Genomic DNA, 27,186 nt, shown 5'->3' with positions numbered 1-27,186 from the left:
TGTCATATATCCATTTTATTTACAGCACCACAATATTATCAGTAAGCTCTCTCTAGACATAGTCTGTAGTTTGTATCAGCCACCCCAGTGTGACTCTGCCCTAACTTTCTGGGACAACCCGCTTGCTGGGTGATGTTCCAGAAGGTCCGTCCAGACATGGGCAAGCAGCCACCAGGAAGCACGCCTGTGCTTTCCCCCATCGGGGTGGGGTTAGCAGTGACCCTGAGAATTAGCAGTTATGGGGAGCTGCATGCAGTTAGCTCTGGCGTCAGCTCTGGCGCTGGGCCTAGGGGTCTCCAGCAGCTGTGGTCCCCTTGGACCGGGGGCTCTTCCTCCTGAGGACGATAGTGACAGGTCCATCAGGCAGCGCCTTGATGATGTTCCAGGCTTCAAACCGTGTGAGGCCCTGCACGGCAGTGCTGGCCAAGTGTAAGATTTCATCTCCTGGCTGGACCGTCTCACTTTGTTCTGAGGCCGCCCCTGGGATGAGAGAGAAGAGGATGGGTCTCACAAGTGACAGTGGAACAAGCAGTTACTTTCTACCCTTGGTCTCTGAGGAGCCGGGACAGCTCAGAAGGGAACTGGTGCCCATCCCTCCGGAACTTGGTGGTCGTTCTGAAATGAGACATCTCCTAAAACGGTGACTTCAAGGCTGGTACACCAGGCTCCAGCTCTCCGTGGCCCTCGGGAGAGGTGAGGCCCATGCTGTCCCCAGAGAAGGGAGATTTCGGGCAGCTCCAAGCCAGAGCCTGGCTGGGGAGACTTCCCCAGGGAACTGGGTCCTCCTCTAAGCCTCCTTGGATAGCACCCCAATACCCCTCCCCCGCACATGTGGTCTCTCTACTCCTAATGAGATGGCCAGGCATTGGGTGGTGTGGGAATGGAGCTGGTGGGACGTTCACGGAACAATCTTCACAGTACTTTTGGCTCTGAATGGCCTGCAGAAGACCCCTGGGTCCACATAAAGAGGACATAATCACATACGGCTCCCACTCTTTCAGAGTGACGTAGGGAAAGAGTGCTCTTTTACTGCTGATGTTGAAAGAAAATTTCCCATCTGTTTGACACAATGATATCTGCAAATATTTAATAAGAGTAAAAGATAATAGTAATGATGATCATAATAAAAAAATAGCTAGGGACTCCCCTGGCGGTCCAGTGGTTAGGACTCCGTGCTTCCATTTCGGGGGAGCGTGGGTTTGATCCCTGGTCGGGGAACTAAGATCCCGCATGCTGAGAAATAACTAACTAACTAAATAAAATGGGCCAAGTATCTAAACAGACATTTCTCAAAAAAAAAAAAAAATTAGCTAAAATATATTGGGCAATTATATATAACAGGCATTGTGTTAACACTTGGCGTTTATGGCAACAGTCCTATGAGGTATGTATGCTCTGTTAGTATTCCCTTTTCACGTGGGAGGAAACCAAGGACTCAAGTAGCTCACACAAGCTCCAAAGCTGCTGAGTGCTGCAGCTGTAGAATCCACCTCCCTTGGTCCCTTACATCCCCATGTAAGCAAATGGGACCAAGATGGTGAAGGGACTTGCCCAGGGTCATGCTGCCATTAGGGGCAGAACTAACTCTGGAATCCAGGTCTCTCGACTTTGAGCCCTATGCTCATTCCAAGTTGACCTTCAAAGTTAAAAAAATCTTTCGCAGAATTGGAGTCAACATGGATTTCTGGGGAAGCTCCACGTGAGCCTTGGTCCGCCCCCTGGCTTTCAGCAGCTGTAACAGATTTCCCGCTAACAAAACCGGTCCGCAGTGAGGGCTCCTGGGGGACGGGGAGCAGAACTGAGAGGGCCTCTGGGTCCCAGTACCAAGAGCCCTCAGACGCACACCCACACCTCTTCTTATAGATAAGGAGCCTCAGGCCCACAAGGCAACAGTCACTCAGCAAGTTAGAAGCAGAGCTAGACCAGAGCCCAGGCCACGTGGCCCCCTGTCCACAGCTCCTTGCTCTGTGACTCAGGGGGTCCAGCATGAGAGGCAGTGAAGAATCGGGGTGATTGCATGTGACAGCTGCAGGCCATTCATGGTTTTCACAGGAAAACCCAAGTGACCCCCCCCACTAGAGGCTGGCTTGCTTCCCAATCCATGATGAACAAAATCTCAAAATTCTGAATAAAGGTAGGAGCTGACAGGTCCAGGATTAGGGTGAGGTGAGTAAGGTTGAGTTGTGCACCGGGAAAGTCGGACTCTGTTTTACAACTTGATATTTTGTTCACTGTGGACTTTTTGAATTAATTTTGAGTTTTAAAAATATTGCACTGAAACAGTATGTATCTTGATTACTGAATATTTCGGTGCCACCTTCAATTTTGCACCCAGGGCAGTGCCTCACTTGCCTCGCCCTAGCCCCGGCCCTGCCAAGCTGAACCAAGCCCAGGGCTGGGTCACGTACAAGGACCCAGTAAAATAGGGGGATTAAGGGGATGTCTGAGCCAAGGAGAACAGGGAGAAAAAGCAAAGTGGAGTCCTTAACAGGCTTGCCTGCCTCCCAAAAGGGCCTGGGGTTGCGGGAAACCGACATGGCCTAGAAGGTGCTCAGAAGCCTTTGGGGGGCCTGGCCGGACACCCGCAACTGGAGCGAAGGCTGAGAGGCAGACGCACACCGCACCTTTGAAGATCCTGTTAACTGTCAGAGGCTTGTCCCCTTGCAAGGAGCCCTTCCCTCCTTCCAGACTGAAGCCCAGGCCTGCAGAGGTCTTCTCCAGGGTCACAGTGCAGACTGTGGCCTCTGCTGCTGAGAAAACACAGGGGGACTGTTAGGGATGCTTTCAAGTGAGGCTGGCTGATGCTCCCGGCAAGCTTGTGCATGTGTACGGATAAACCCAGCCATGCGTGCCGGGCGGCATACAAGGCAGGCCACGTGTTCTGGGGGCCACAAATGACTGCGCAGCCCTGCCAGCATGGGCCTCACCTGTCCAAAGATGATGTGGCCCACGGGGCTTCCACCATGTGGGGAGAACTTACTGGAATCTATGGAAACGTCACTGGCCACAGAGGCTGAGGCTGCAGAATCTGTGGAAGAGTTGAGGTCGGGTGTGGTCTCCGGAGTTGGCTTCCTTGTGACAATCACGGCTTGCCTGGGGTCCCGAGCTTGGCGAAGGATGGCCAGAGCATCATTGTGTGTGGCCCCTTTGAGAGACTTGCCGTTGATGGAGAGAACCTCGTTGCCCTTCTGAATAGTCCCTTCCTGGGAGGCCAACCCGTTGGGGAACACCCTGTGAACCTGAGCAAACCAAAGGAAGTCAGGAGCCAGGAATCACCATATCGGATCTGGATTCTTGCTGCAGGAGGACCTGAACCAGTTAGTCAAACCCAGCAGATCCTTAGGCCAAAGAAAATAAGACGAAATGTGTCCTAGATTAGGGCTGCTAGCCAGCATTCCCTCCTCCACCTAGACCAGAGATCATTAGCAAAAATGGCCAGATTGGCCCTCAGAATCCTTCCCAACACAATGTCCGAGACTATATCACTACAATCTTAGTTAACATTCAGTTAAAATCTTTTGCCTTATGTGCTCTACATCAGCATTTCCCAGGGTAATTTTCTTCAAGCACTGCTTCTGTGCCATTTTAATAGGTATTGTGTAAGGAAAGTTTCTGAAGTCTAAGAAAATTAAGAACATTGGATAAAACACAAGCTCTGAAAATGCCTACAGTTTAAAAAAAATACTAGAGACTCTACAGTGCTATTTGGCATGATAATTCTCTAAGAACAGGCCGTATAATACAGTGATCCCCAAAAGTTTCAGCAAAGCATCCTTTTTTCCATAGAGAAATTCTCAGGCCCCATCTTCTGCAGAATGCAGAATTCCTATCCTAGGAAGTCTAGACATTTTTAAAACTCCTACCCTAGAAATTCTGATCCTTTAACTCTAGTTAAAAGGGACCATCGCCCACCCCCATTCCCTTTCTGAAAAATATGTGGGATTAAAAAAATCTCATGTCTTTGCCTCAGCCTTTTTAATGACGTAAATTCTAATGTGCTTAATTAAGAGGATTGAATGACAGCATGGATGGGCAATCACTAAACTGTGCTACGTGTTGTTGTTTTGCTGTTATCATCTGAACAAGGTTCTTTGTTTCTCTAAACTGTTTCCGTGTTAGAAAAAGTCTGTTGTGGGGTCAGATGTGGTCAAAATCCCTTGGTTGTAAGACCCAAGTAGGAAGCAGAGTCTCTGCTCTGCATCTCAGTCTGTCCTCTATAAATGAAGCGGACATGCCACCAATCCCCCATCCTGAGGTGTGGGGAAGATGACTTGAACATGCCAGTGAGAGCCCAGCTTGCTCTTGGTCATGGACGGTGCTCAATGTTAGTTCTCTTTTAATGAATCTGGAAAGGAAGGGAAGCGCTCAAACACGGAAGGAGAAAGGGGAAGTCTGGTGCATATGATCAGCTGGTGTGTATTGCTCCTGGGTTTTGAGACAGTGTCTCAGGGGTGGCGAGCAAATGGGGTGCAGAGAAGTCCCGACTCAAGGAAAGACCCACAGATCCAACGTACTCTTCCCACAGGCAAGCTCTCTTTTCTTCTCTTCAAATAGAAAGCAAACTGCACCATCAGGAACGTCTTTATGATGCTCTGCTACGTGCTTAGTGTCAGAAATAGGTCCTCATTGGTTTTATGTGCTTTTATGCGGTAGAGAGCTTGCTTACAAAGAAGGAAGTTGCTGCTCACACACAACTGACTCTGAAGTGACCAATAGGAATGGGCCAAGTTACCACTGCCAAGGGGTGTGGTGTGTTTAACTCTGGCTGCTCCTGTGAGCTGGAGGGTTTGTTTTCAGCTGAGCAAGGGAGTTGAGATGAGTGCACATGAAGGATATACTGAGACAACGCAGCCCTGGGGGTGACACCAGTGCACTCCGCTTTGGAGGGATGCAGCGGCCATGTCGCAGCTGGGTCCATGAAGATGGGATGACCAGAAACCATCTGGGTCAGGTGCAGGTAGCCTAAATAGTGGGCAGAGGGCAGCAGCCAATGCTGATCAGACTGTGTGGACCCAGAAAACAGGGTCCACAGGGGAAGATGCAGGTGATCCAGGACCGCTGCCCTCCCCAGTCTTACCCCGGGCTCTAGTTGGTCCTGAGAGAACAAGGGGCTCGACCGTGAGATCTGAAGCCTCATGTGCATCCTGGGTTGCGCTGTGCAGTTCCAGATCTTTCCCGCTGGGCCCCATTGCCTTCAATCAACCATCAGATCTGCTTCGCAATCGTCCATATTAACATCCCCAATCTCCCAGTGGGCAAACCCAGGAAAACAGCCTCCCGTACAGGACCTGCCTCCCCAAGGGCTCTTTCTGTCCAGGTGAGGCCTCTTTCCATCTAGGTAGGCTATGCTACATATCACAGCCAGGTCTTCAATCCTGGCTGTAAAGCTTCTTGAAAAGGATCTTAAGCTCCTGCCCTAACCTCACACCCAGTGGCCTGGGGTCATGCATTCCTCTGATCTTTCCTAGTAAGTGCGCCCCCCTCCCAGGGCCATCACCTCTGGCTCTGACGCGCCCCCATGGCTGGGCCACTCACCGTGATCACCTTGTTTTCTAGATCTGCTCCTCCTGCCAAGCTGAACCCAAGGCCAGCCCCTTCCTCCTTGTGCAAGATGGTAACATGGATGTTGTCTAATTGCTGCAGAACGAAATATATATATTAAAAAGCATTTTATTGCAACAGCGTGAACAATTTAACAAGTGTTCCAACGTCAGGCTGATTCGTTCTCAAACCCCAGCTTGGCCACGCTCCCAGGTATGTCAGACCCATTTCATCATTTGTAAAGAGAAGACTATATTTTCTGGAGTCATGGGAAGCTCAGAAGAAAAAAAAAAATGTGCATAAGGCAACCAATAGAGTTCTTTTCCTCTCCTATTCACGCAATCCACATCCACATTTGTACGGAGACAGGGCTGGGTGCTACTAAGTCAGCTGGAAATCCCCGCGTGTGAGATAACACAGCTCTGGCACTTGGGCGTGGGACAAGATGAGGTCAGCCTGTAGGACTCTGGGTCAGCAGAGCTGTGGGTAGCACTGTTTTGCAGAAGTTGGCTGCTCTATCTTTACACCTGCTGCTCTGTGCAGCACAGCAGCTGCATGAAGGAGCCCAGCTGACTCCTTGCCCTAGAACACGCATGCGTGCACACACACACACAGGCACACACACAGACACACACACACACACAGACACACATACACACACACAGACACACAGACACACACAGACACACACACACAGACACAAACACACACACAGAGACATACACACACAGACACATACACACAGATACACACACAGACACACACACACACACACACATACTCACAGACACACACACAGACACACACACATACACACACACACAGACACACACACACGCACACACACATGAGCCCACCCAGGCACACACAGTACTTCCCGGCCTGCACCTGGGCTCAGCTGGAGCCAGAACAATCGCTCTGCAGTGTCTAAAGTCAGAGACCCTCATTCCGGTTTCGATGGTGGAGGGGTCTCAAACGCAAATGCATACAGGACCCAGGCAGATCGCTTAAAAGAGCAAAATGGGCAGATGTGAGCGACAGGAACTGCAGAGACCTGAGAGCACATCTGCTTAAGAGGACCCACGGCTACATAGGAATGCAGACCCAGTGCTACAAGATCATTCGTTCCTTTTATAAAAGGAGAGCAGCCAGAAATCCAGGTTTTGATTCAGGTTTGATACTATTTAGAATACAATACTTTTTTAAAAAGCACCATGCAGACCACATAAAATATACCTGCAGGCTCTCGGGCCACCAGTTTGTGCCTTAGCGCAAGGGAATAACCTTATGTCAAAGAATTCGCTTGCTCTGGCACCGCCAGAGCATCTGCTGTGCAGCTGGCTCTATGATCATTTGACCTGGAGTCCCCAAGACCCAGGAAGGATGAAGGGATGAATGGACCTCACTGTCCCGCCTCTACGCCAGCACTGGCCCAAATCTCCCAACTTTTACCCAAGTGTCAGCTTACTTGCCCTGTAAGAGCCCTTTGTCAAATTGGAAAGCAAATACTGTCCCAGGAACACCCCAGGCAGGACCGCTCTTTGTATTTTACGCAACAATTTTGCCTCTGTGATTTCATTTGAATTAGGCCCTGGGGATGATGGTCCCAGTGCACAGGTGATGAGTGAGAGCCCCAGAGGCTGAATCCCGGCCCGGGGCATCTTGTCAGACTCACCCATACCCTGGATCTAGGGAACAGCAGCTATGGTGCCTCCTTATCCCCTCATCCCAGTCTGGATGATTCCAGCATAAAAAGCCTGCATGGACTAGGGAAGCCCGGGCGGATGCAAGGCCCGTGAGCCCGTGCTCATCTGAGCTGAATGGGCCTCAGCTCTGCCTGACCACTTCCTCTCCACGCACCTTTGGGTCGTGCTCAGAAGGCATAGGGGAAGCGGGACTTTCAGAATGACTTGACTGAAGTGTGAGAACCCTTACGAGCCCTGGGATCAGTCACTTCTCGGTGTGCAGGGCAAGTCTTCAGGCAAGAGATCAGAACTTGCAATGGACGGCTCACTTTCACGCAGCATCTCCCTGGAGACGCACACTGGGCAGGCAGCCCGTGGGACGTGGAAAGAGCACGGAACGTGGAGATAGAAAACCTAGGCTCTGCGACCTTGAACCTCGCCTTTCTCATTTATTAAAGGGTCAAAAAGATACAATAAGTCTTTGATTGAAAGCACTTCATGAGCTACAAAGCTCCCTACACCGGAAGGTCTTACTGTGGTCCAGTGATACAGCGCCCCTCTGCCCCGGGCAGGATACAACCCGAGTCTGGTGTCAGCCCCTGGGAACCGCCTTCTCGACCTCAAGGAGCCCAGGGCAGCGTACGCTGCTTCCCCTCCGGCCCACCTGAGGTGACCACACTGCTCATAGCAAGGCCTTCATCTCTTCAAGTGCTTATAAAAGAAACCTACCTTTAATGTTGCTTCATCCAGAACCTTCACTTCCTCTATGAGCTTCTTTAATTCCTCGGAGCTCAGCAGGGAGATAACTGATTGACCAGACTGAGGAGCGCAGTGGTCTGAGTCGTCGGCTTCCGTGGGCTCACCGAGACCCTCTGTGTATTCTCTCAGCTCCGAAAGGCTTTCATAGGGAGGACCCGCACACGGTATGAATCGTGATATTTAATAAGAGCTAACATCCTTAGCATAATTACTCTATTCCAAGACAGTGCTAATGTTCATTCTATTATTTGGTGCAACAAATCCACAAATAGATACCAGCATCCCTCCACTACAGAGATGAGGAAATTGGGGCTTAGGGAGGGGGAATAACTTGTCTATCCTCACATGGTTATGAGAGGCCGCGATCTGGAACTCGAAATCACAGATCATGGTGTGTCTGACTCCAAAGTCTGTGTTCAAAACCTCAACACCTCACCCCAGAGTATAACTGATGCTTTGGACAAATCTGCACCTAGATGGCCACCAAGACTGATGTCCTTTCACACACACACGCACCTTGGCCTCCTTCACAGATGTTGTCAGCAGCTGCCTATCCTACCTTAGCACCTAATCACTACAAATGGTGCCCACTTAGCTAGCAGCTGGCCTTCCTTTTTCTTTTGAACTCATTTTGGTACCTGTAGCTATTTTTTGCAATGACACTTCATATTTTGCATGAAACTGTGGTTTGGGTGATAGGGATCATTCCTTCCTCTCATTGACAGATCTTTACTGCTAAAAGGTGGAGGGGGTCTCACAGCAGTAAATTCTAACGGTGAGCCTTGCAGTTCCAGAAGAAGAACAGACTCTCAGCCAGAAAGAGCAAGCTCCTGGGAAGCCTAAATATTAAAGGCTACGATTCTACCACTGACCAACTCTAATGCTTGAGTTGGTCTGGCTCTTCAGGTCCCTGACCCGGGTGTGTCTTGGTGCAGGGGTCCCCAACCCCCGGGCCGCACAGCAGGAGGTGAGCAGCGGGTGAGCAAGCGAAGCTTCATCTGCCGCCCCCCATCGCTCCCCATCGCTGGCATTACGCCTGAACCTCCCCCTCCCCCCGGGTCCGTGGAAAAATTGTCTTGCACGGAACCGGTCGCTGGTGCCAAAATGGTTGGGACCCGCTGTTTTGGAGGATCGCTCCTGTTCCCTCACGGTAGCTGGCACCTGATAGAACATCACAGTAGCTGGAACCTGATGGAACATCTGGGTCAGTGAGTCTCAAACATTTCTCAGCAATATAAGAACAATACATAATACTGATCAATGCACAGTAGTTCTGATTCAAGAGGGAAGACTGAACCCCAGCCCTGCAGCAGGAGCTCTGGGGCATTGCTGGGAGCCCCCCACGCCCCCGGTTCTGTGGAGCAGGTCTTGCCCAGCTCCTAATTTCAACTGAAGAGGAAACCGAGGGGGAGTGTGGAAGGAACCAGCTCGTGGTCAGGGCATCAGTGTGGAAGACGGGACTGGGCCTCAGATGTCCAAACTCCCACTCCAGGGGGCTGAACCCTTGTGCAGAGTACAGGTGGATTTCTTTGGAGAGAGGGAGGTAGCAAGAACCCCCAAGGGATCATCTCCTGGCCTCGTTCTGGTCTTCCTGGGCAATGGCCGGATATGTCCAAGGTGCATTAGTTCCAAATATGCACGTGTAATTCACCAGGGGGCCAGTTCTGTCCCCCACCTCCCACCCCTCCCAAGGCCGGGTGTTGTGAAAACTCCTTAATACAGAAGGCAGAGGTGTGACACACACACACACACACACACACACACATGCGTGCATAAAAGAACAGATGGAACAATCCTTTAGCAAACCTGAGCGATTTTTTACAAGACATAGAGGATTATAAGAGGAAGAAAGACAAGAAAGGTCAACACTGGGCAGAGACACTCACTTGAGCGAGAAGCCCGTGTCCGAGGCAGGAGCTTCAGCAGAACTATTTGCGGCAGGATCTTCACTGGACGCGGTGGGGGGCGACGCCCCTTCCTTGGGGCTGCAGGAGGTCTGGCCACAGGAGACGGAAGACGGGAGGCACAGCAGGGACTTCATGACAGCCGATGACACCTGGCTGCTGATGGAGTAGAGTTTACTGGTCTTTTCATCCAGTGGCTTCATCTCACAGGACTGGGTCCTGCTCAGGGGGAAGCTCCGTGCCCGCTGGCTTGGCATCTTGACCCCTGGGCCTCGAGATCCCTCCATCTGCGTCGCCAGCAGCCTTGACAGAGGGTCGGGGTCCGAGGAGAGGGTTTTCTGACCTGGCTGCTGTCCTGGGGGAGGGGACGCCGGCACACCGGTGTCGCTGGCCTCCAGGGCTGCGAGGGAGGCTGGGGGCAGCTGCTCTGGCTCTGGCCGCTGCTGCTTCACGGTGGGGGGAGCCCCTCGCCCTGAGACACCAGGAGCCCGAGAAGCCTGTCCTCCCTCTTGCTTTCCAGGAGGTTTTGCTGCCTCCCCGGAGGAGCTGGAGGGCTGGAGGCTCAGTCTCTGGGCTCCTTTGTCAGGCCGGTGAGAGGAGCCAAAGGTTTCAAAGGAGCTGATCCTTTGCTTGATGGAAGAGGAGGCCCGGAGGGGTGGCCCGGGGCGCTCCCTGGAGGTGGGTGTCGGCTGGCTGGGGGAGGCTGTCTCTGGGGGCTGCCCTGGGGCACGATTCCTCAAATCTTTCAAGCTTTGGCGAAACCAGGCGGGCTTGGGGGCCACTGGAGGACCCTTCTTCACGGTGCTGCCGTCTGCCGACTTGTAAACTGTGGGACCGCCACTGGTGGTGTCCAGCTTGGGCACAGTCCCATCTGGGTGGCCCTGAATCCCATCTTCCTCACCCTGCGTGACGACGGGCTGCAGTGGCGTGTGGCTATGATTCTCACTCATGACGGGGCTAAAAAGATTTTTGATGCAGTCAGAAATTCTAACCCAAGGGTCTTCAGCGGTGATATCAAGGGTATAGTCCATCCGAGCCTGCCTCTTAAGCAGTGGGTGTTTTATCGGAGACGTTGGCGTCACTGGGGAGCAGAAAGAAGGCCAACGCTGTGCGTTACACCTGATCGTGAGTTTTCTTCCTAAGTTCTAGTTTCAAAGATGAATAGCAAGGATTCTAGAGGAGACGATAAGCAGAAGTGGTGGATCCCTTGCTGGGTGAGCTGCTACCCCAGGTGCTATTACCTGGCTAAGTGTGAACAGGCAGGGACACAGAACCAGAGGACCAGAGGTGTGAGTTAACTACACAGCATCCCAGCATTTTAGAGCTAGAAGGGTTCGCATAGAATACCTAGTCTGATCGCTGACATTGTATGATTGAGGAACCCAACATTCATAAGGGTAAGGGGTCATCTGTTGGCAGAGCCAGGGTGAGACCCCCTGTCTCCTGATGCCCCACTTTCGTGTTCTTTCCACTGTACTAAATAGCCTCTTAGATAACTCATTAAAACTTTTAAAGGCCAAAGAAATTCTCTTACCTTTTAAACTTTTAAGCCCAGGGTCACAAATTGGCAGCCGTATTTGGCTTGGACCACCATGTCATTAAAAAGCAAAAGTGGGCCTGCACGCCTTCAGACGGGGCACACCCCAGCTCTACGCAGTTACAGCCCTCACCCTCACCAGGTCAGCATTTCACACATGAAAGCATCCATCTGGTCCCTGAAGTCATGTGAGTTTGCTACTCTCCCTACTCAAAGAATTAACCAGCTTGCTCAGCAAAGGAGCATTCCCCCTACTTAAAGAGCTGATGAGAGGGTCCCAGATAGAAAGAAGCTCTGTGACAACGATTCCCAAACTTGGCTGGCACATTGGACTCTGGAGGACCTAAAGAATGCTGATGTCCAGCCCTGGGCTCTGATTTAATACACCTGGGATGCGGCCCGGGCATTGGTGTTGGAGCAGCCCCCCAGGTCATTCCAACCTGCTCTATCAGGCACGCCCAGTCAAGTTCAGCCCCTCACCACTGGTGGGGAGGGGAGCACATGGAAGTCTTTCTTGGAAGCCAGTCTTGAACAAGCCAGAACAGGGGAGTCTGCCCGGACTCTTTCCCAGGAACAGAGGGAGGCCGGCCCCCAAGTCCTGCACAGCCAAGAAGCCAAATAGATGCGTGGCCCTTGGGTCACCCCAGGTCTGATCTCTCCCTGGTTAGGAATATGCTGCTCTGGTTCCACGCTCTGGGGGATGCTTGGTATCAGAACGCAACCCAGTTTAAGGAGGGCTGATTCCTCCTGCCCCTGGTCTCAACGCCAGCCCTCAAGGTATGCAAACCATGCAGAGCACTAAGCCTTGAAGATGCCAAAGAGACCTTCTGCATCACCCCAGAGGCCAGGGTGGTTAGTACTGACTCCGGGGGCTTTACCATGTGAGTCCAGCCCCCTCAGCCTGGTTCTGCATTTACATATTGCTCTGCTGCAGGGCCTGTCGTAAGACTCAGTAGGCAGACGTGCTACAGGAGAGCCCTCTGCAAACTGGGGTGAGGAGCTCTTGCCAGTAGAACACCAAGGCATTCCCTGGCAAGTTCCTCAATTGGGATGACTCAGGGGAGGGACGGGGAGGAGGAGGAGCCTCCAGTGGTAGGGCCCCTGCTCTGGGTGAGACATGCCAGCTATTTCCATTCATAATGTCCCTTAACCTCTGAGAGCCTTCCGTGTGCTTTTCACGCAGTGTTTCTCGAACAGGTCGAGTAATAAACATGTAGGCTTGTAACCTACATAGTTATTACCTTGCCACTGCTGGGAGCTCCTTGATGGCACGAACTGGTCTTTCTTCTTTCTCTCATTCTCTTTCTCTTTCATTCTCATATCTTCTCTCTCTCTCTCTCTCTCCCCCTGTCTCTACCTCTATCTCTATCTCTTCCTCTCCCTCCCTCCCTCCCTCCCGAGAAGCTAGCACAGGGCCTCACGAAGCCAGCACTCAGTACGCGCTTGCTGAACTGAATCACATGTTGGGCTGCTGTGTGATTTCCCGCTTGCTGATGAGTGAATTGAGGCTCAGAAAAGTACAGAAAGTTGCCCAGAATCACATTCGTGAAGGACAGAGCCAGGTTTCCTACCCTGGTCTCCCTGACCCCAAGTCCGATGCTCTTTCTAGCAAAGCTCTGCATATTCAACTCATGCCTCAGCACTTCCAGGGGCATCATGTGGACACACCCCTTCCATCCACGCCCCCCCCCCCCGCAGGAGGCGGTGACCACCAGCAACATGCTGTGTATTCCTCCCTCTCTGACCCCGCGTTCCCCGACTTGGAAATGCTGAATGCAGCTTACTAGAATGCTGTCACCCTAGAGGGAGCAGCTGCCCACTGTAGTTGGGTGGGCGTGTCCTGGACCTTTTCCCGAGGGCCCCTTTCTCCAGCTGACTGTCTGGATTGGCCCGAGTTCCCCCTGCATCCCCCGCCCCCATCACAGCATCACAGATCCAGCCAGGAGGTTCCCACCCTGCACAGCAACCCCACGGTCCTGCAGTGCCACCGCCTCAGGGGACGCCTGACCGTTCATCGGCCCAAGTCCAGCTGTCGAGTTGTGCAGAACCCTCCAGTGCTCTGGGCAAACTCACGTTCTTCCCTTAGCACTGGACCTTGATCCGGAAGTTCCTTCCTCCTGGCAGATCTAATTGAAAACCTACCTGGGCTGGCTCCTCTCCTCCCCGGCTGGCCCTCTGAGGAGGACGTCGTCTGCGGGCCGACGGCAGGTCCTGGGCTGCAGGCAGTGGCGTGGGGGGTTCTCCCTGCTGCGCCTTCCCACACAGGCAGCGGTGGCAGTACTTCGCTGGCTTCCTGTGGTGTAAACAGGAAGCAAGACCGTGTCAAAACGGTAGCCTCCAGCTGTGAGAAGGCAAGGCGCACTTTGATTGGGACTGGAGAGCTGACGTTGAGATGCTTTAATGAGAAGTTCAGCGGCCCTGTCAGTCAAGGGCCTTTCCTCCACTGTGGTGCCTGCATGGCTGACCCAGGGAGCCGGCACCTCCTGGAGGCCCAGAGCATCCCTCTGCTTCCCACGAGCCGGTGTCCAGAACACGGGCTCAACCTACTGACATATGTGAAGATCCTGGGTGCTCTGTGACAGGGAGAAGAGGCTTGGGAGTGGGGACGGGGGACTGTCACTGCTTCATTTACCACTGCATTCTGCCAAACTACCCCCCGTCCCGGGGGGGAAGAGAACCAGGCAAAGAACTGCCCTCTAGTCTTCACTAAGTTAAGGTTAGAACACTTGGAGGAAAACGTGTCTATCGCTTTCTACATTGTGATTCATTATCCAGTTATTTAGAAAGCATGCTGCAAAGGATGACAGAGACTCAGGACCTGTGCCATCACTTCCCTTTGCAGCCCCCAGAGTGATATTATCATTCTAGGGCAGAATCGTTTTCCCCACTGAGCCTGAATGTGGACTCAGGCTCCTTCACAAACCAGCCTAGGGATGAGATGGATCAAGCACCAAGTAACCATCCAGTGCTTGACTGGAGTTTGGGTTTTCATACAGCATGAAAGAGATGCTGTCAGGGCCCAGAGGAAGCAGCCAGCACCAGTTCTGTCCCAGAGAGGTGCTGAAGGCTTCCCAAGAGAAGTGCTTTTTGTCTGGTTCTTGAGCAAAGGGTAAGAATTTTCTAGGCAGAGAAGCTGAGGAAGAGTATTCCAGACACATAGACATACACAGTAGAAGGAATAAGCAAAATACCAACCCAGAAAAAAAAAAAAAAAGGCAGACACCATCAAAATGATGCTGCCTAAATTTTTCTGCAAGGGAAATACTCTGCCATGCTGCCGTGGATGGCATCTGTGTTCTGCTCATTCCAAAGTCAGGTGGAATGACGGGCTGCCTATTTGACAAGGCTGCAGGCTTCCTCCCAAAAAGAAGAAAGGAAGGAAGAACAAATGCACCATTTGGGACTAAAAAAGACATTGAAAATGTCTGTGGCCTGAGATTTAATACCTACTTTGTCAATAAACATTCTTTAGGAATGAAAATTCTACAGAAGTTAGAAATATGTTCACAAAGCATTGCCCCAGCCCAAGGTCCCTAGTGTAGAACTGAGTCTAGGGAGGCATTTTGGAAACACTGGGAGACTAACGAACTCAAAGGAATCATTGCGTTTCTTGAACGAGTCCTTCGTAAAAGCAAGGCTTGGCCATGGCATTAGAAGCTTAAAATATTAGACTGACGGTATCTAAGACACTCATCAGCAGGAAAAAATATGTGGCTGAAATTTAATTTCACCCAGTTGGAACTCTGAAAGATGAGGTGACACTTGTCTATATCCATGATTGGTTGACACTTTCATAGGCCGATGCTCTGGGTACAAACCACAGTCGTCAAAGCAAGTTTGCATCTTGGAACAGACACAGATGTGTTTTGTCTTTTCATCAACACACCTGATGTTGCACCCTCTTCATGGGAGTTGTTTTTTTTTTAATTAGCTCCTGAAATAAATTTGATTTTACTTGAATTTTGCTCTAAATAGTATTTCCTGGCACAGTGCTTGGTGAAAGAGGGAGACAGAAGGGAAAGAAGGAAAGAAGACAGAGATGTGGACTTAGGGGAGAAAGTGATTTTTAACCACAAGTGATAGTTCAAGCTGATTTTCTAGAAGGGAGAGGACTGGTCTTCTGTTGAAGGGAATACCCTGAAGGTCATTTTGGTAGTGAAAGTTAAGTCCCCTTGAGTTACAGTAGATGAAAAAGATTTGGGGGTTGTAATAAAAGCTTGAGAAGGGTCTTGAGACCCTGGAGAGAAAAGACTGGGGGAGGGGGAGGTGGGGGGACAGAGAGACAGAGAGAGAGACAGAGAGAGAAAAAGGAGGAGGAGGAGGAGGTGGAGGGAGGGAGGGAAGGATGGGGAGATGTTATACACTGGGGCCAGGGAGAGAAACACCCAGTGAGAAATCCCCAGGCATGGTGGTGGAGATTTTTAAGAAGAATGACGTGCAGCAAACAGCCCCCTGTTTTTGCTGTGCTATAATCCTTTCTCTGTACCCCCAGCGCCCAGGAAAATAATGTGGTGTTGGTTGTGCTTTTGTAAAAGGCTGTAGAAGGGTCTGTGGGCCACGTGGGACAAAGCAGAAGGTGGGAGGGTGCAGGCAGGAGCGACGGATGCTGAAGAGGCAGCACAGCGTGGCAAAGACAAGGGACTTTTGCTTGCAGCAGATCTCCTTCTTCTGCGGAAGAAGAAGAAGGAGGTTTGAAGCAGGAACCCCGATTCCTCCTCCAGCACCCTCACTTGGGGAGACTCCCCTGCCCCATATCTGGTCCAACCCAGCCAGGTGGCCCAAGGGCATCACTGGGGCAGACCTGCTCTGGCAAATCCGCTCCTTTTCTGGGTCTCCAGGAACAAAGTAAAAAGCCTGGCTTCTCAGCCTCTCTGTTCCTAATTTGCCCTCCTGGACTTATAGGGTCTCAGGCTCAAAGGAAAATGAAATGTTTGCTTAGAAAGGAGGAGCAGGGGAACAGATCCACCTCGGCAACTCCATCATGAATTGCTAACCAGCCACATCCTGCCGGCTCTGCAAAACTGTGCTTCCTCTTCAGTAACCTGGCTTCCTCTCCCTTCTTCACTCTCACCCCTCCTACTCAATAGCTTCCTCCCTGGGGTTTCTTACTCCTGCTGAACTTTACCAACCCTCCTCTACAGATTGTTAGAGGGGATTCCCAGAGGCCCCAGTTCCACCTGCCCAGAGAAGGCAGCTGTCGGGGAAGAAGTGAAAGACAGCGTAGCCTAGTGATAAAGTGACCCACTGGCAACGTGGCCTTGAGCAAGTCCCTCGGTTTCCTCTTTGCACGAAGGGTACCCTCATCCCCAGGTGGTTGTCAGGCTTAACTGAGACAAAGCACAGCGCCTGGGCATAAAAACGGCCCAAGATGTAGAAGCTGCCTGGCCGTCAGCCTGCCTTCCCGTAGGGGAGTGGGGTGGCAGGACATGGAGGTCTTTAGGGGTGTGATGGAAGAGTCAATATAGCAATGAACACCATCATGCCTGAGAGTCTGTTAGGCATCCACTTGGTTGGTTCCATTTAATCCACATGTTAGCCCGTGGAGGGAGCCTCTAAACTTGGCCCCAATTAACAGATAAGGAAACTGAGGCTTAGAGAGCTGTGAAAACAACCCTGAATTCCAGCGTGTAATGGATGGGAACACAGAAGCCAATCAATAAGACTGGGGCTTCAGGTGAGATCTGCCGAGCTTCAAACCTCTCCTTCCGCAGTCGGCCCTAAGCTTGAGCCCAGCCTCTTCTCTCTGATGGAGGAGAATCCTCCTTCGCCCATGGCTAACGCTCTGCGAATGCTCACGATCAACCCTGCTTGGCGCGGGAGAACGCTCAACCCATCGGACACCACTCTTACCTGGCCACAGGTGGGCAAGGTGTGTCCAGAAGGGCGCAGGGAGTCCTCTCTCTCTTCTAGACTCTTCTGAGGGTCACTGTCACTTTTAAAGTATTTTCTGGGTGGAGGCTTGGGCTTGGAGGATGTAGGCTTTCTCACCAAAATCTCGAAGGATTTCTTCAGTCTCAGTGGTGGGTGGCCGCCCTGGCTCTCAGGGAGGGGCGGGCTCTCCTGGGGCGGCCTGGATGATGCCCTAGGAGGCACCCCTGGCTCCGGCCCCAGGGGCAGGCTGGGGCTGTGCGTGCTGACTTCCAAGTCGGAGGGCGGCTGCTCTCCGCCACTGCTGGGACTGCCCCCGGGGGACCCCGACATGTAGCTGCTGTCACTGCTGGAGCGGATCATGACCTTCTGAGCCCTGCGATGCGGGGGAGCTGAGTTCTTCTCCCGGTCCTTCTCCAAGGTCGGCCGCCCGTGCCAGCTGCTCTCCAGCCTTTTGACACCTGCATTGGAAGCACAAGGGAACCTCCACACTTGGCCTTGCTCACAAGGTGAGGCGCGGGTGGCACGCTGCCTGCCCAGGCTGTCCGATTCTCCTCCGAGGTCACTTTGGTTTGGAGCTCGGCAGTCTTGGGTCTGGTGCCCAGCACCAGTGACTTTAGTTTGGGCAAATCATTCAAACTCTCTGAGTCTCCATGTGATGGAGACTGAGATGCACCCCCTAGATGGCCCTTCAAGGAAGGGCTTGATGTCCTAGCTGTGCCGAGTGCTGATAGAAGATGGCCTGTAGCTGTCAGCCCCTCCAGGGACCGCCTCGGCTACAGAGAGCCACCTCGCCCGAGGGGCGGCCCATCTCCAAAGCCTGATGGAGATGGGGCTAGAAAGGCCCAGCCATTTCTGCCAACAGGACAAGTCTGATGGGCCATTTGAGCTCCAGGGGTTGGCGGAAGCCGTCTGGTGTCATCTCAGCTCAGCTCATCCCTCTGCTCAGCCCTGTGACTCCCCTCCCCTTCCACAGGTGTGGAGCCCAGGATGCTTCTGAATAAACATCCTGCAGGCCAAACACCATCTCAGAGTCGGCTTCCGGGGGAACCCAGGCTCCCACACTCCATTTCCTCATCTGTAAAATGGAGATCCATTGGAGAGGCTGAGTTAATGGCTAAACTCAAAGCTTTCTAAGAAGACAAAGATACTGCAAATGCAAGTTCACTGTTTCCTTACCTTCCAGACTCCACTGATGCCTCTCCTTTCCAAACTTGACATTCTCCACAGCCTGGGCCACAGCTTCTTTGAGTTGCTGTTCAGAGACCTAGAAAATATCCATCACCTCCTCAAGCAAACAGTGGAAACTCTTGCATCAGGATCTGAGTCCTTTACCAGCTCCCAAGCTGAGCCCCTGGATTCTAGTTTCTTTCCTTCACACCCACACTACAAAGAGCCAACAAATTCCATTTCCAAAAACACCCTGGGCATCAATGGTTCCCTAGTATCTTCTAGGTAAAGTCCAAACTCTGTCAATAATAGGGTTCCCAAGACGGCCCCTCTCAACTCTCCAACCTTCTCTCCACTACTTGCTGCAAAACTAGGCAAAGTTACCATTTCAGAGTTTACCTCTGGGAGCTATTCCATTCTTAAGGCTGTCATGACATCATCATCGTCATCATTACCAACAACGAAGACGTCATAACCATCACCCTAACCATCTTATTGTCACAGGTAATTAATCACCTTAGAGTAATAGTTAAAAGTATGAGTCCTGGAGCCAAAGAGACTTGTGTTCAAGTCCCAGCGCCCCCATTTTCTAACTGCACACACTTGCACAGGGTACTTAACCTTCTAAACCTCAATTTTTTTTCTGTAAAATGATGACAACAATAGAACCTACTTCACAGTAAGAACAGAGGGTTTTAAGAAATACATTGTTTGACACCAAAAGCACAGGCAACAAAAGAAACAAATAGATAAATTGGACAATGTCAAAATGCAAATATTCTGTGTATCAATCAACAAAGGGCACAATCAACAGAGTGAAAAGGCAACTCAGGAAATGGGAGAAGACATTTGCAAATCAGACTCCTGCAACTCAAAAACAGAAACAATCAACAATCCAAGTAAAACATGGGCAAAGGATTTGAATAGCCATTTTCCAAAGAAGATATACAAATGGCCAATAGGCATGTGAAAAGATGTTCAACATCACTAATCATTAAGGTAATGCAAATCAAAACCACCATGAGATGTCACTTCACACCCATGAGGATGGCTCCTATCAGAAAAATAGAAAATGAAAAGTGTTGACTAGGATATGGAGAAATTGAAACGCTTGTACATTGCTGGTGAGAATGTAAATGGTGCAGCCACTATGGAAAACAGTATGGCAGTTCCTCAAAAAAATTAAAAATAGAATTACCATATGATCCAGCAATTCTGCTTCTGGATATATACCCAGAAAGAATGGAAAGCAGGGACTCAGATATTTGTACACCTATGTTCATAGCAGCATTATTCACAATAGCCAAAAGGTGGAAGCAACCCAAGTGTCCATCAACAAATGAATGGATATGCAAAATATGGTCTATACATACAATGGAATCTTATTCAGCCTTAGAAAGGAAGGAAATGCTGACACCTGCCACAACATGGATGAGCCTAAAGGACATTATGCTATGTGAAATAAGCCAGTCACAAAAGGACAAATACTGTATGACATCACTTGTATGAAGTATGCAGAGTAGTAAAATCATGGAGACAGAAAGTAAAATGGTCATCTCCAGGGGCTGGGAGGTGAGGGGATGAGAGTTGTTTAAGGGGTAGAGAGAGTCAGTTTGGCAAGATGAAGAGTCCTGGAGATGGCTGGAGGTCATGGCTGCAAAACAATGTGAATGTCCTTCGTGCCACGCTTCATGTTGGACTCCACGCTTCAAAATGGCTAAGATGGGGAACTTCCCTGGCAGTCCAGTGGTTAAAACTCCGCGCTTCACTGCAGGGGGCGCGGGTTCAATCTCTGGTTGGGGAATGGAGATCCCACATGCCGCGTGCTGCGGCCAAAAAAAAAAAAAGGCTAAGATGGTAAACTTCATGTTAGATAATTTTACCCCCCCGCAAAAAAATAATACTAAATAAATCATTAAAAGTGCTGGGCACAATTCCTGCCAAATGGTAAACTCTCAGTAGAAGAGATTTACCCTCAACAGCAGTCCTGTAAGGTAAAGACCACACCCCCGTTTCAGAGTTGAGGAGCCAGAGCCTCTAAGAGGTTAGATGAAGGTCCAAGGTCACTCAAAGTAAGTAGCAAAGCTGGGCATGAGCGAGGTATCCTGCTGCCTGTGTGTGTCCCTGGGTCTCCCCTGCCTGCAGTGCCTTAGCCTTTCTGCTGCTCCAAGCTCTGCCTGCCCTTCACGACCTGGCTCCCTTGGCTGAGCAGCTGGGCCCCTGACCCCCTCACGCCCGGGGCCCTCACCTCCTGTGGACGCTCTGTGTGGACGCCTCACCCCTCCAGCCAGAATGCAAGCCCCTCAAGTCCAGGGGCCACAGCTTCGCCCCCCTACCCTGCGTCCTCCTCCGCTGCTCTCTCGCCATGGTACTCCAGGGCAGCAAGAGGCACGGATCAACGAATCGAGACCCCTTTCTTTTTCCCTTCTCTTCTACTGCCCAGAGGTTTAGACGAGTTACTTGTTTACCTTAAGTGAGAAGTTCGCTTTCCTCCAGTGTGCTTATTGTCAGTGCTTAATAACTGAGCAGGGCTGGGTTTGAACCCCACCACACAGGCACATGTGGGTCTTGCCCATAATTCCATTCTCTGTCTTATCTCTGCTGGGAGTTTGGGAGCCCGCTAGTTAAGAACATAGGCTATTGTGGATTTAAATCATCGTTTCTCCACTTCGTAGCTCCACCACTGGGCAAGTTCCTTTGCCTTTCTAAGCCTCAGTTTCCTCATCTAGGAATTGGAGGGGAAAATCATACCGACTTCAGAGGGATGTATAGCAACTAAATGCAATTGTATATGTCAGGTCTATGGCAAACCCAGCTGGTACACACTAAGGATGAAATAAATAGTGATGGTGATCATCACCAGGGTCCCCAAAGTCATCTCGCCCACGCCCACGGCTGCACTTCTCGAGTCTTGCTCACACCTGGATCTCACTTACCCATCACTGTCAGTCCTAAATCTAATTGCCTACGGGCATCTCTAACTAAACTTCCCCCAGGCACCTCCATCTCTCTGTATCCCACACTGAGATCTTTCTCTTCCCTTCCAAGCCCACCTCCCTTCTCTGATTCTCTACTTCGGTGGTGGTGTTGCCATCACTCGGTCTTCTAATCTAAAAATACTCCAGTCCTCCTAGGCTCCCCCCCCTCTCTTGCCCCAGAGCTAATCAGCCAACAGATCTTGTTGATTCTTCCCAGGCTGCCTCTTGTTGCCCCATCTTCTCTATTCTCTTCCCACATCTGCTGTTTAGCTCAGGCCCTCACCATCCGTTTCCTTCCTCTGAAAAGCTCTGAGTTCCACCTACTCCATCCCGTCCTCTGCGTGCAATCAAAGGGTAAAAAAAAAATCTGAACATGTTACATATAGAGCTAGAGGCGTCCCCTAGCTCCTCACCACTCATGGAATAAAATGCAAACACCTTAGCGTCCTGTGGAAAGCCCTTTGCCACGTTAACGCCAATGCCTCGCCAAACTCCATTCTCGATGCTCTCCTCCAGTCCCTACATCCCAGCCCGGAGAACCTACCCCTCTCCTTCCACGACAGGTCCCTTCACGACTCTGCAGCTTAACTTTGTGTTCCCACTGCCTGGAATGACCTTCCGCAAATTCTTTGCCTGGAGAAAACTAACTTCTGATATTTCTTGCTTTCTCTCACCTTCCCTTCTGTATCCCTGTATTCTCATAGTACTTACCGCTCTGTATTGCAATGATTTCTCTGTCAGTCTCTCTAGCGAGAACATAAGCTTCTGGAGGGCAAGGCTGCACGCTACGAGCTCACTTCTTCCTGTGTGCTCAGCGCCCGGGTCCAGACAATCACATAGTGGGGACCGACTGGATGCATGCATGAGTGAATCTCTTCTATCTACTAGCAGGAACCCCGGGTCTATATTTTTCCGCCCTAGAGCCTGTTACCCAGCTGCAAGAGCTTCCCTGAGCTAACGCCGATCGCCTCTGTCTAGGAGTTTGTCAGAGGACCTCTCTGCAGACGCTTGTTACGACAGACACTTGGTTCATTTGAGTCCTGAGAGAGTGGGCCTGGGAAGAAGAGGATGCCCAGCAGGGTGTCACCTGTGGGTCCGGATGTCGGCTAACCATGATGGGGACGGGACCCGGGTTACAGTGACTCAGGATGGCGTAGACCTCATTGAGCGTCATGCAGTGCACGGGGCAGTCGTTGATTTCCACAAGTTCATCGCCACACCTGCAGAGGCATCAACAGGAAGCCATCAGCAAGCTCATCAGCAGGACCTGTGCTTCCCCGAGGTCCCAGTGCTGCCTGGGCTGTGTGATGAGACCTCAAACTCACAGCAATAAGGAGACCTCCTTCGCCTCCCGACTGAAACTCAGTACAGGGCCAACCAAAGCGACACATCGCACACCCCCTTCACGCATGACCACAAAGTGGGAGACAATGCATACCGAGTGGGGGGCAACATTCACGGAAGTTTGTAACTTTTTTCTGCCCTTTCCATTTAACTTAAGCTCGATCGAGATGGAGGGCGTCGTTTAACCAATGTAATGGATTAACCAATTAACCACAATTTAACTGCTCACATCCTCTCTTGGGGCTTCAATGTTCCCATATGCAGAATGGTTAACAGGAAGAGCAGATGGGATGTGCTAAAAGGTAAAGAAGAAATAACTGCATGGGGGAGCAGCCAAGGTTCTTGCAAAAAAAATAAAGAGGGAAGGCAATGGAGTTCATTCTTGTAAGGCGGGAAATGGGGGAAAAAATGAGGTAGAAAAAATAAGGTTGCATCGATACACAGAGGATTTTGTACAATCCAATCCTCTTGCTTCATACATGGGGAAAATGAGGCAGAGAGGGTGACATTATCTCCTCAATAAGACGTCACTTAGGGATTAAAAAACTTTTTCTGGAAAGTGCCAAATAGTAAATATTTTAGGCTTTGCAGGCCATACCATCTCTGTGGCAACGGTGCAACTCTGATGTCATAGCCTAAAAATAGCAGCCTTAGACAATATGTAAATGAATGAGCATGGCTTTGTTTCAATAAAACTTTATTTAACAAAAACAACAGATGGTGGGCCCCCATTTGCCCTCCTCTGCCCTAGCTGGTTATCAGCAGGGCCAGGATTGGAAATCAGGTCTCCTGTGGCTGATTTCACACTTCCTCCTGCTGCGGTTGGCTGCCCTTTCCGTCTACATTTCTGTCACTGAGTTGGTTCCCCTTCTCCTTCTTGCTAAGAAAGTACACATTTTCACTGAGGTAACTGAAGACCATACAGCACCTGATGCCAAAGAAAGTGGAAGCTTCCAAAACAGTCCCTACCCAGCTGCAGGTCCAGGAGGGAAGACTCTGTCTAAAGATATCAGGACTAAGGCCATCACTCTGACTGAGCCACTCGGTCCCAGGTAACAGCACAGCAGCTCAGCAAATCAGCTGTCACCCTCCTGCCCATGACAGCAGCAAGCCCACCTCTAATTCAGAAGCTCCATCAAGATACCACCCTAAGCAGGGCTTGCATATACTGGCTTGGCCAAAAAGTTCGTTCGGGATTTTCCATAACATCTTATGGAAAAACCCCAACGAACTTTTTAGCCAACCCCAATACTACAATGATAGGGAAACGTTTTAACATATGGCAAAACTCTCCTGATTCAGCAAAACCTAAGCCCAGCAGAGAAGATATACATGAAGATATACGATCTGGGATACATAAAAATATATAGCATATATCTTCTTATGCTATAGGAGAGAAGCTATATCACACATGAGTGTTGGACTGAGTATAAAGTACTGTAACAAGTTAAACTGGAATAAAATGTAATTACCAAACTCAGATCCCTTGTTGAAAATAAAATTTAGATTTTTACTTCTCTTAGAAGTTATTCGTAAAAAGATATATGTGGAATGCCCGAAAATATTCTGTTTATGCTACCAAGAAATGGAGTTAATACTACTGATTTGCTTAGTAAGCTTCTTTTTCCATACAGACTGACTCCACAGGTAAACCTCCTTGAAGCTCCTATTTATGTCACTCTACAGTCTGTATTATTTACATCTGAATTAAAGTATGTTTAACTTCATGTTTTCTGTTTCGGACTGATATTCTCTGAGACAATGCGTCTTACACTGCAACGTGCATACAAATTCCCGGGGATCTAGTTAACATGCAGGTTCTGCTTCAGTGGGTTGGGGAGGGCCCTGGGATTCTGCATTTCTAAGGAACTCCCAAGTGATTTCAATGCCGCTGGTCCAGGGACCACACTTTGAGGACAAAGGCTCTGAGCTCTCCCCGGATCATTCTAAATATCTCATCTCCCAGTCAGTCTCCTGATGCACTAAGGAATTCCTTCCCTCTGTTGTAAATCAGGGGTCTTTTCAAAAACAGAAATCAGGACATACCGGAGTCGTCCGTCCAGATGCGCCACGGATCCCGGAGAGAGCGTGTGAATGAAAATGCCTGAGATGCACTGGAAATAGGGGACGCTGCACAGGCCGATTCCCAGCCCAACGCCAGCCTCTGGAAGGCAGAACGGGATGGGGGTGGGGGGACCGGTGACTGAGCTGTCCCAGCGTTGCACTAGTCTATTAGGCGCCAAACCTGTCCTGGGTTAGTTGGTGTCTCCTATTCATTAATGCATTCATTCCACCCATGCTTATGGAGGAGCACCGTGAGTAGGCACTGCTCTAACGTCAGCGACGAGTGACCAAGGCAGATGAGGATGCTAAGGCCAAGTAAGGAAAGGGAAGGAAAGAAGGGAGGGAGGGAGGGAGGGAGGGAGGGAGGAAGGAAGGGAAAAAAGGAAAAGGGAGGGAGAAAGGGAAGGAAGGAGGGAGGGAGGGGGCGGGAGGGAGGGAGGGAGAGAAGGAAGGAGGGAGGAAGATGTCAGGGAGTGATAAGTATTATGCAGAGAATTAATAGGGAATGCACTAGAACACAAAAGGATGACCACTTTAGGGCTTAGAGAGGGCAACATTTAGGCTAAAGTTAAGAATGACAAGAAGGAACCAGGGATGTGGTGATGAGGGCAGATCATTCCCAGAAGAGGTAACAGCTAATGCAAAGGCCCAAGGTGAAAGGAAGCAGGCCATGCTGCAGGACCAAAAAGGAGGCCCGTGTGGCCGGAACGTAGCCCATCACGGGGAGAGCGGTATGAGAGGATTCAGGACAGGGAGGCAAGGGCCAGCTTAAATGGAACCTTGTCAACAAGGGTGTGTCAGTGAAAGGACGCTATTCTCCACTGAGAAGGAATGCCATAGGAGACTTATGAGCAGGAAGTGACATGGTCTAATTTCTATTTTCCCAAATATGACTGGCTGCTGGGAAAAGAAAGAGCTATGAAGGGTCAAGCAAAAATGGGAACAAGGAGAGCAGTCAAGAGGCCACTCTTCACCCAGCAGTGGTGACTTGGACTTTACAGCTAGTGAAATTGGAGAGAGATGGATATACACAGAACGCATCTTGAAGACAGACTTGCTGATGGATTCAATATGGGGATTTCATAAATTAAAATGGAGATAACTTGTAGAGATTTTTTTAGCTTGAAGAACTCTGAGACTTTTTGGCTTGAGTAACTGGGTGGATGATGATTTGATTTACCAAAACAGGATGCCTGTGGGTGACCAGAGTCATGAGGATGGCGACCAGGTGTGCAGTTTTGCCCCCGTCACTCTTGAGATGCCTATGAAGTAGCCAAGTAGACATGGGGAGTAGATAGTTGAGTAGATGAATCTGGAACCCAGCAGAGAAGGCAGGGTGGAAGTTTGAAGTTTGAAAGTATCAACGTGGAGGTGGTGGTGTTAGGACCATGGGGCTGGATGGGTCCCCCAGAGTGTGTGGGAGAGGAGGGCCTGGGGCTGGCCAGCATCAAAAGGACTGGAGAATGAGGGGTAGCCAGTAAGAAGGACCAGATGACGTGGCCAGGGAGTAGGAGAAAGACCTTCTTATGGTTTGCTCCTGGCACCTGTGATTTACAAAGCACGGCTGTGAGTATTTTCACCTCTGATTCTGGTCCTCCCAGCGTCCCATGAGGGTTGCCATGGGTAACTGTTAGCAACCCTGTTTGATGGATGAAGAATTTTGGCCGTGATATGGCCCACACACAAAGGTCAGAGCCCTTTGCCGAGATCAGGTTTCCTGACCGTAGTGAGAGTTCTTAAGCCTTGTGGGCATCAGAATTGCCTGGGTTACTTATATAAAAGTTATAGATCCCTGGGCCTCTCTTCTAATACTGTGGAAGCGAAATCTCTGGGGGGAGAGATTAAGAAGCTGTGTCATATACATATGGCAATCAAACAAAACCCCTGCCTATGGTATTTCTGATGCCAGTGATCAGAGGAAACACCACCCCAAGGCCAGGGACCACGGAGCCCAACAGGGGAAGGACGAGAGCCGTGTCTTCCCCACGTCCTGCGCCTGCCCAGTGACCTCACGCCGGGAGTCCTGGACACAGCTGCTGGCGTGTGCCAGCACGTACTGACCTGCGCCTAGTGTTCCTGCCAGGCTCGGGGGCTCAGGGATGTCTGAGTCCTCAGGCGGCCTGCCGTCTACCCTCTTCATTCCTCATTCTCCTTCTACAACAGATCTCAAAGCCACCCACCCCTCTCCACCTACCGTTCTCCATCCTCTCTGATCCAATGGCTGCAACTGGTTCCCAAGCCTCCGTTTTTGTCACATTATAGGCCATTCTCTATAGAGACGCCTAGGAGATGTTTCTTTTAAAGCATACGCTGATTATGCCTGTGCTTACAAATCC

General features: G+C 50.6%; 1 protein-coding gene across 9 annotated transcripts in view; it reads right to left on the bottom strand.

Annotated features, from left to right (window-relative positions):
- Positions 1-27,186, bottom strand: part of IL16 (interleukin 16) — a 112,215-nt gene continuing 85,029 nt past the window's right edge. For 6 of the 9 annotated variants that reach the window (XM_007194245.2, XM_007194247.2, XM_057543913.1 and 3 more), the window contains 11 exons: positions 24,833-24,950; positions 22,530-22,662; positions 18,474-18,561; positions 17,277-17,755; positions 13,569-13,719; positions 9,872-10,970; positions 7,956-8,124; positions 5,536-5,637; positions 2,981-3,239; positions 2,625-2,750; positions 1-480 (listed from right to left, as the gene is read on the bottom strand). In XM_007194245.2, coding sequence (XP_007194307.2) covers positions 287-480; positions 2,625-2,750; positions 2,981-3,239; positions 5,536-5,637; positions 7,956-8,124; positions 9,872-10,970; positions 13,569-13,719; positions 17,277-17,755; positions 18,474-18,561; positions 22,530-22,662; positions 24,833-24,950 — 2,918 coding nt within the window. In that variant the 3' untranslated portion in view covers positions 1-286. The remainder of the gene's footprint in view (positions 481-2,624; positions 2,751-2,980; positions 3,240-5,535; positions 5,638-7,955; positions 8,125-9,871; positions 10,971-13,568; positions 13,720-17,276; positions 17,756-18,473; positions 18,562-22,529; positions 22,663-24,832; positions 24,951-27,186) is intronic. The other 3 variants (XM_007194246.2, XM_028161922.2, XM_007194249.2) reach the window with 3 other exon arrangements.

Source organism: Balaenoptera acutorostrata, chromosome 3, assembly GCF_949987535.1.
Source record: "Balaenoptera acutorostrata chromosome 3, mBalAcu1.1, whole genome shotgun sequence".
Taxonomy (NCBI): Eukaryota; Metazoa; Chordata; class Mammalia; order Artiodactyla; family Balaenopteridae; genus Balaenoptera; species Balaenoptera acutorostrata.
This window is presented reverse-complemented; position numbering and strand designations above follow the sequence as displayed.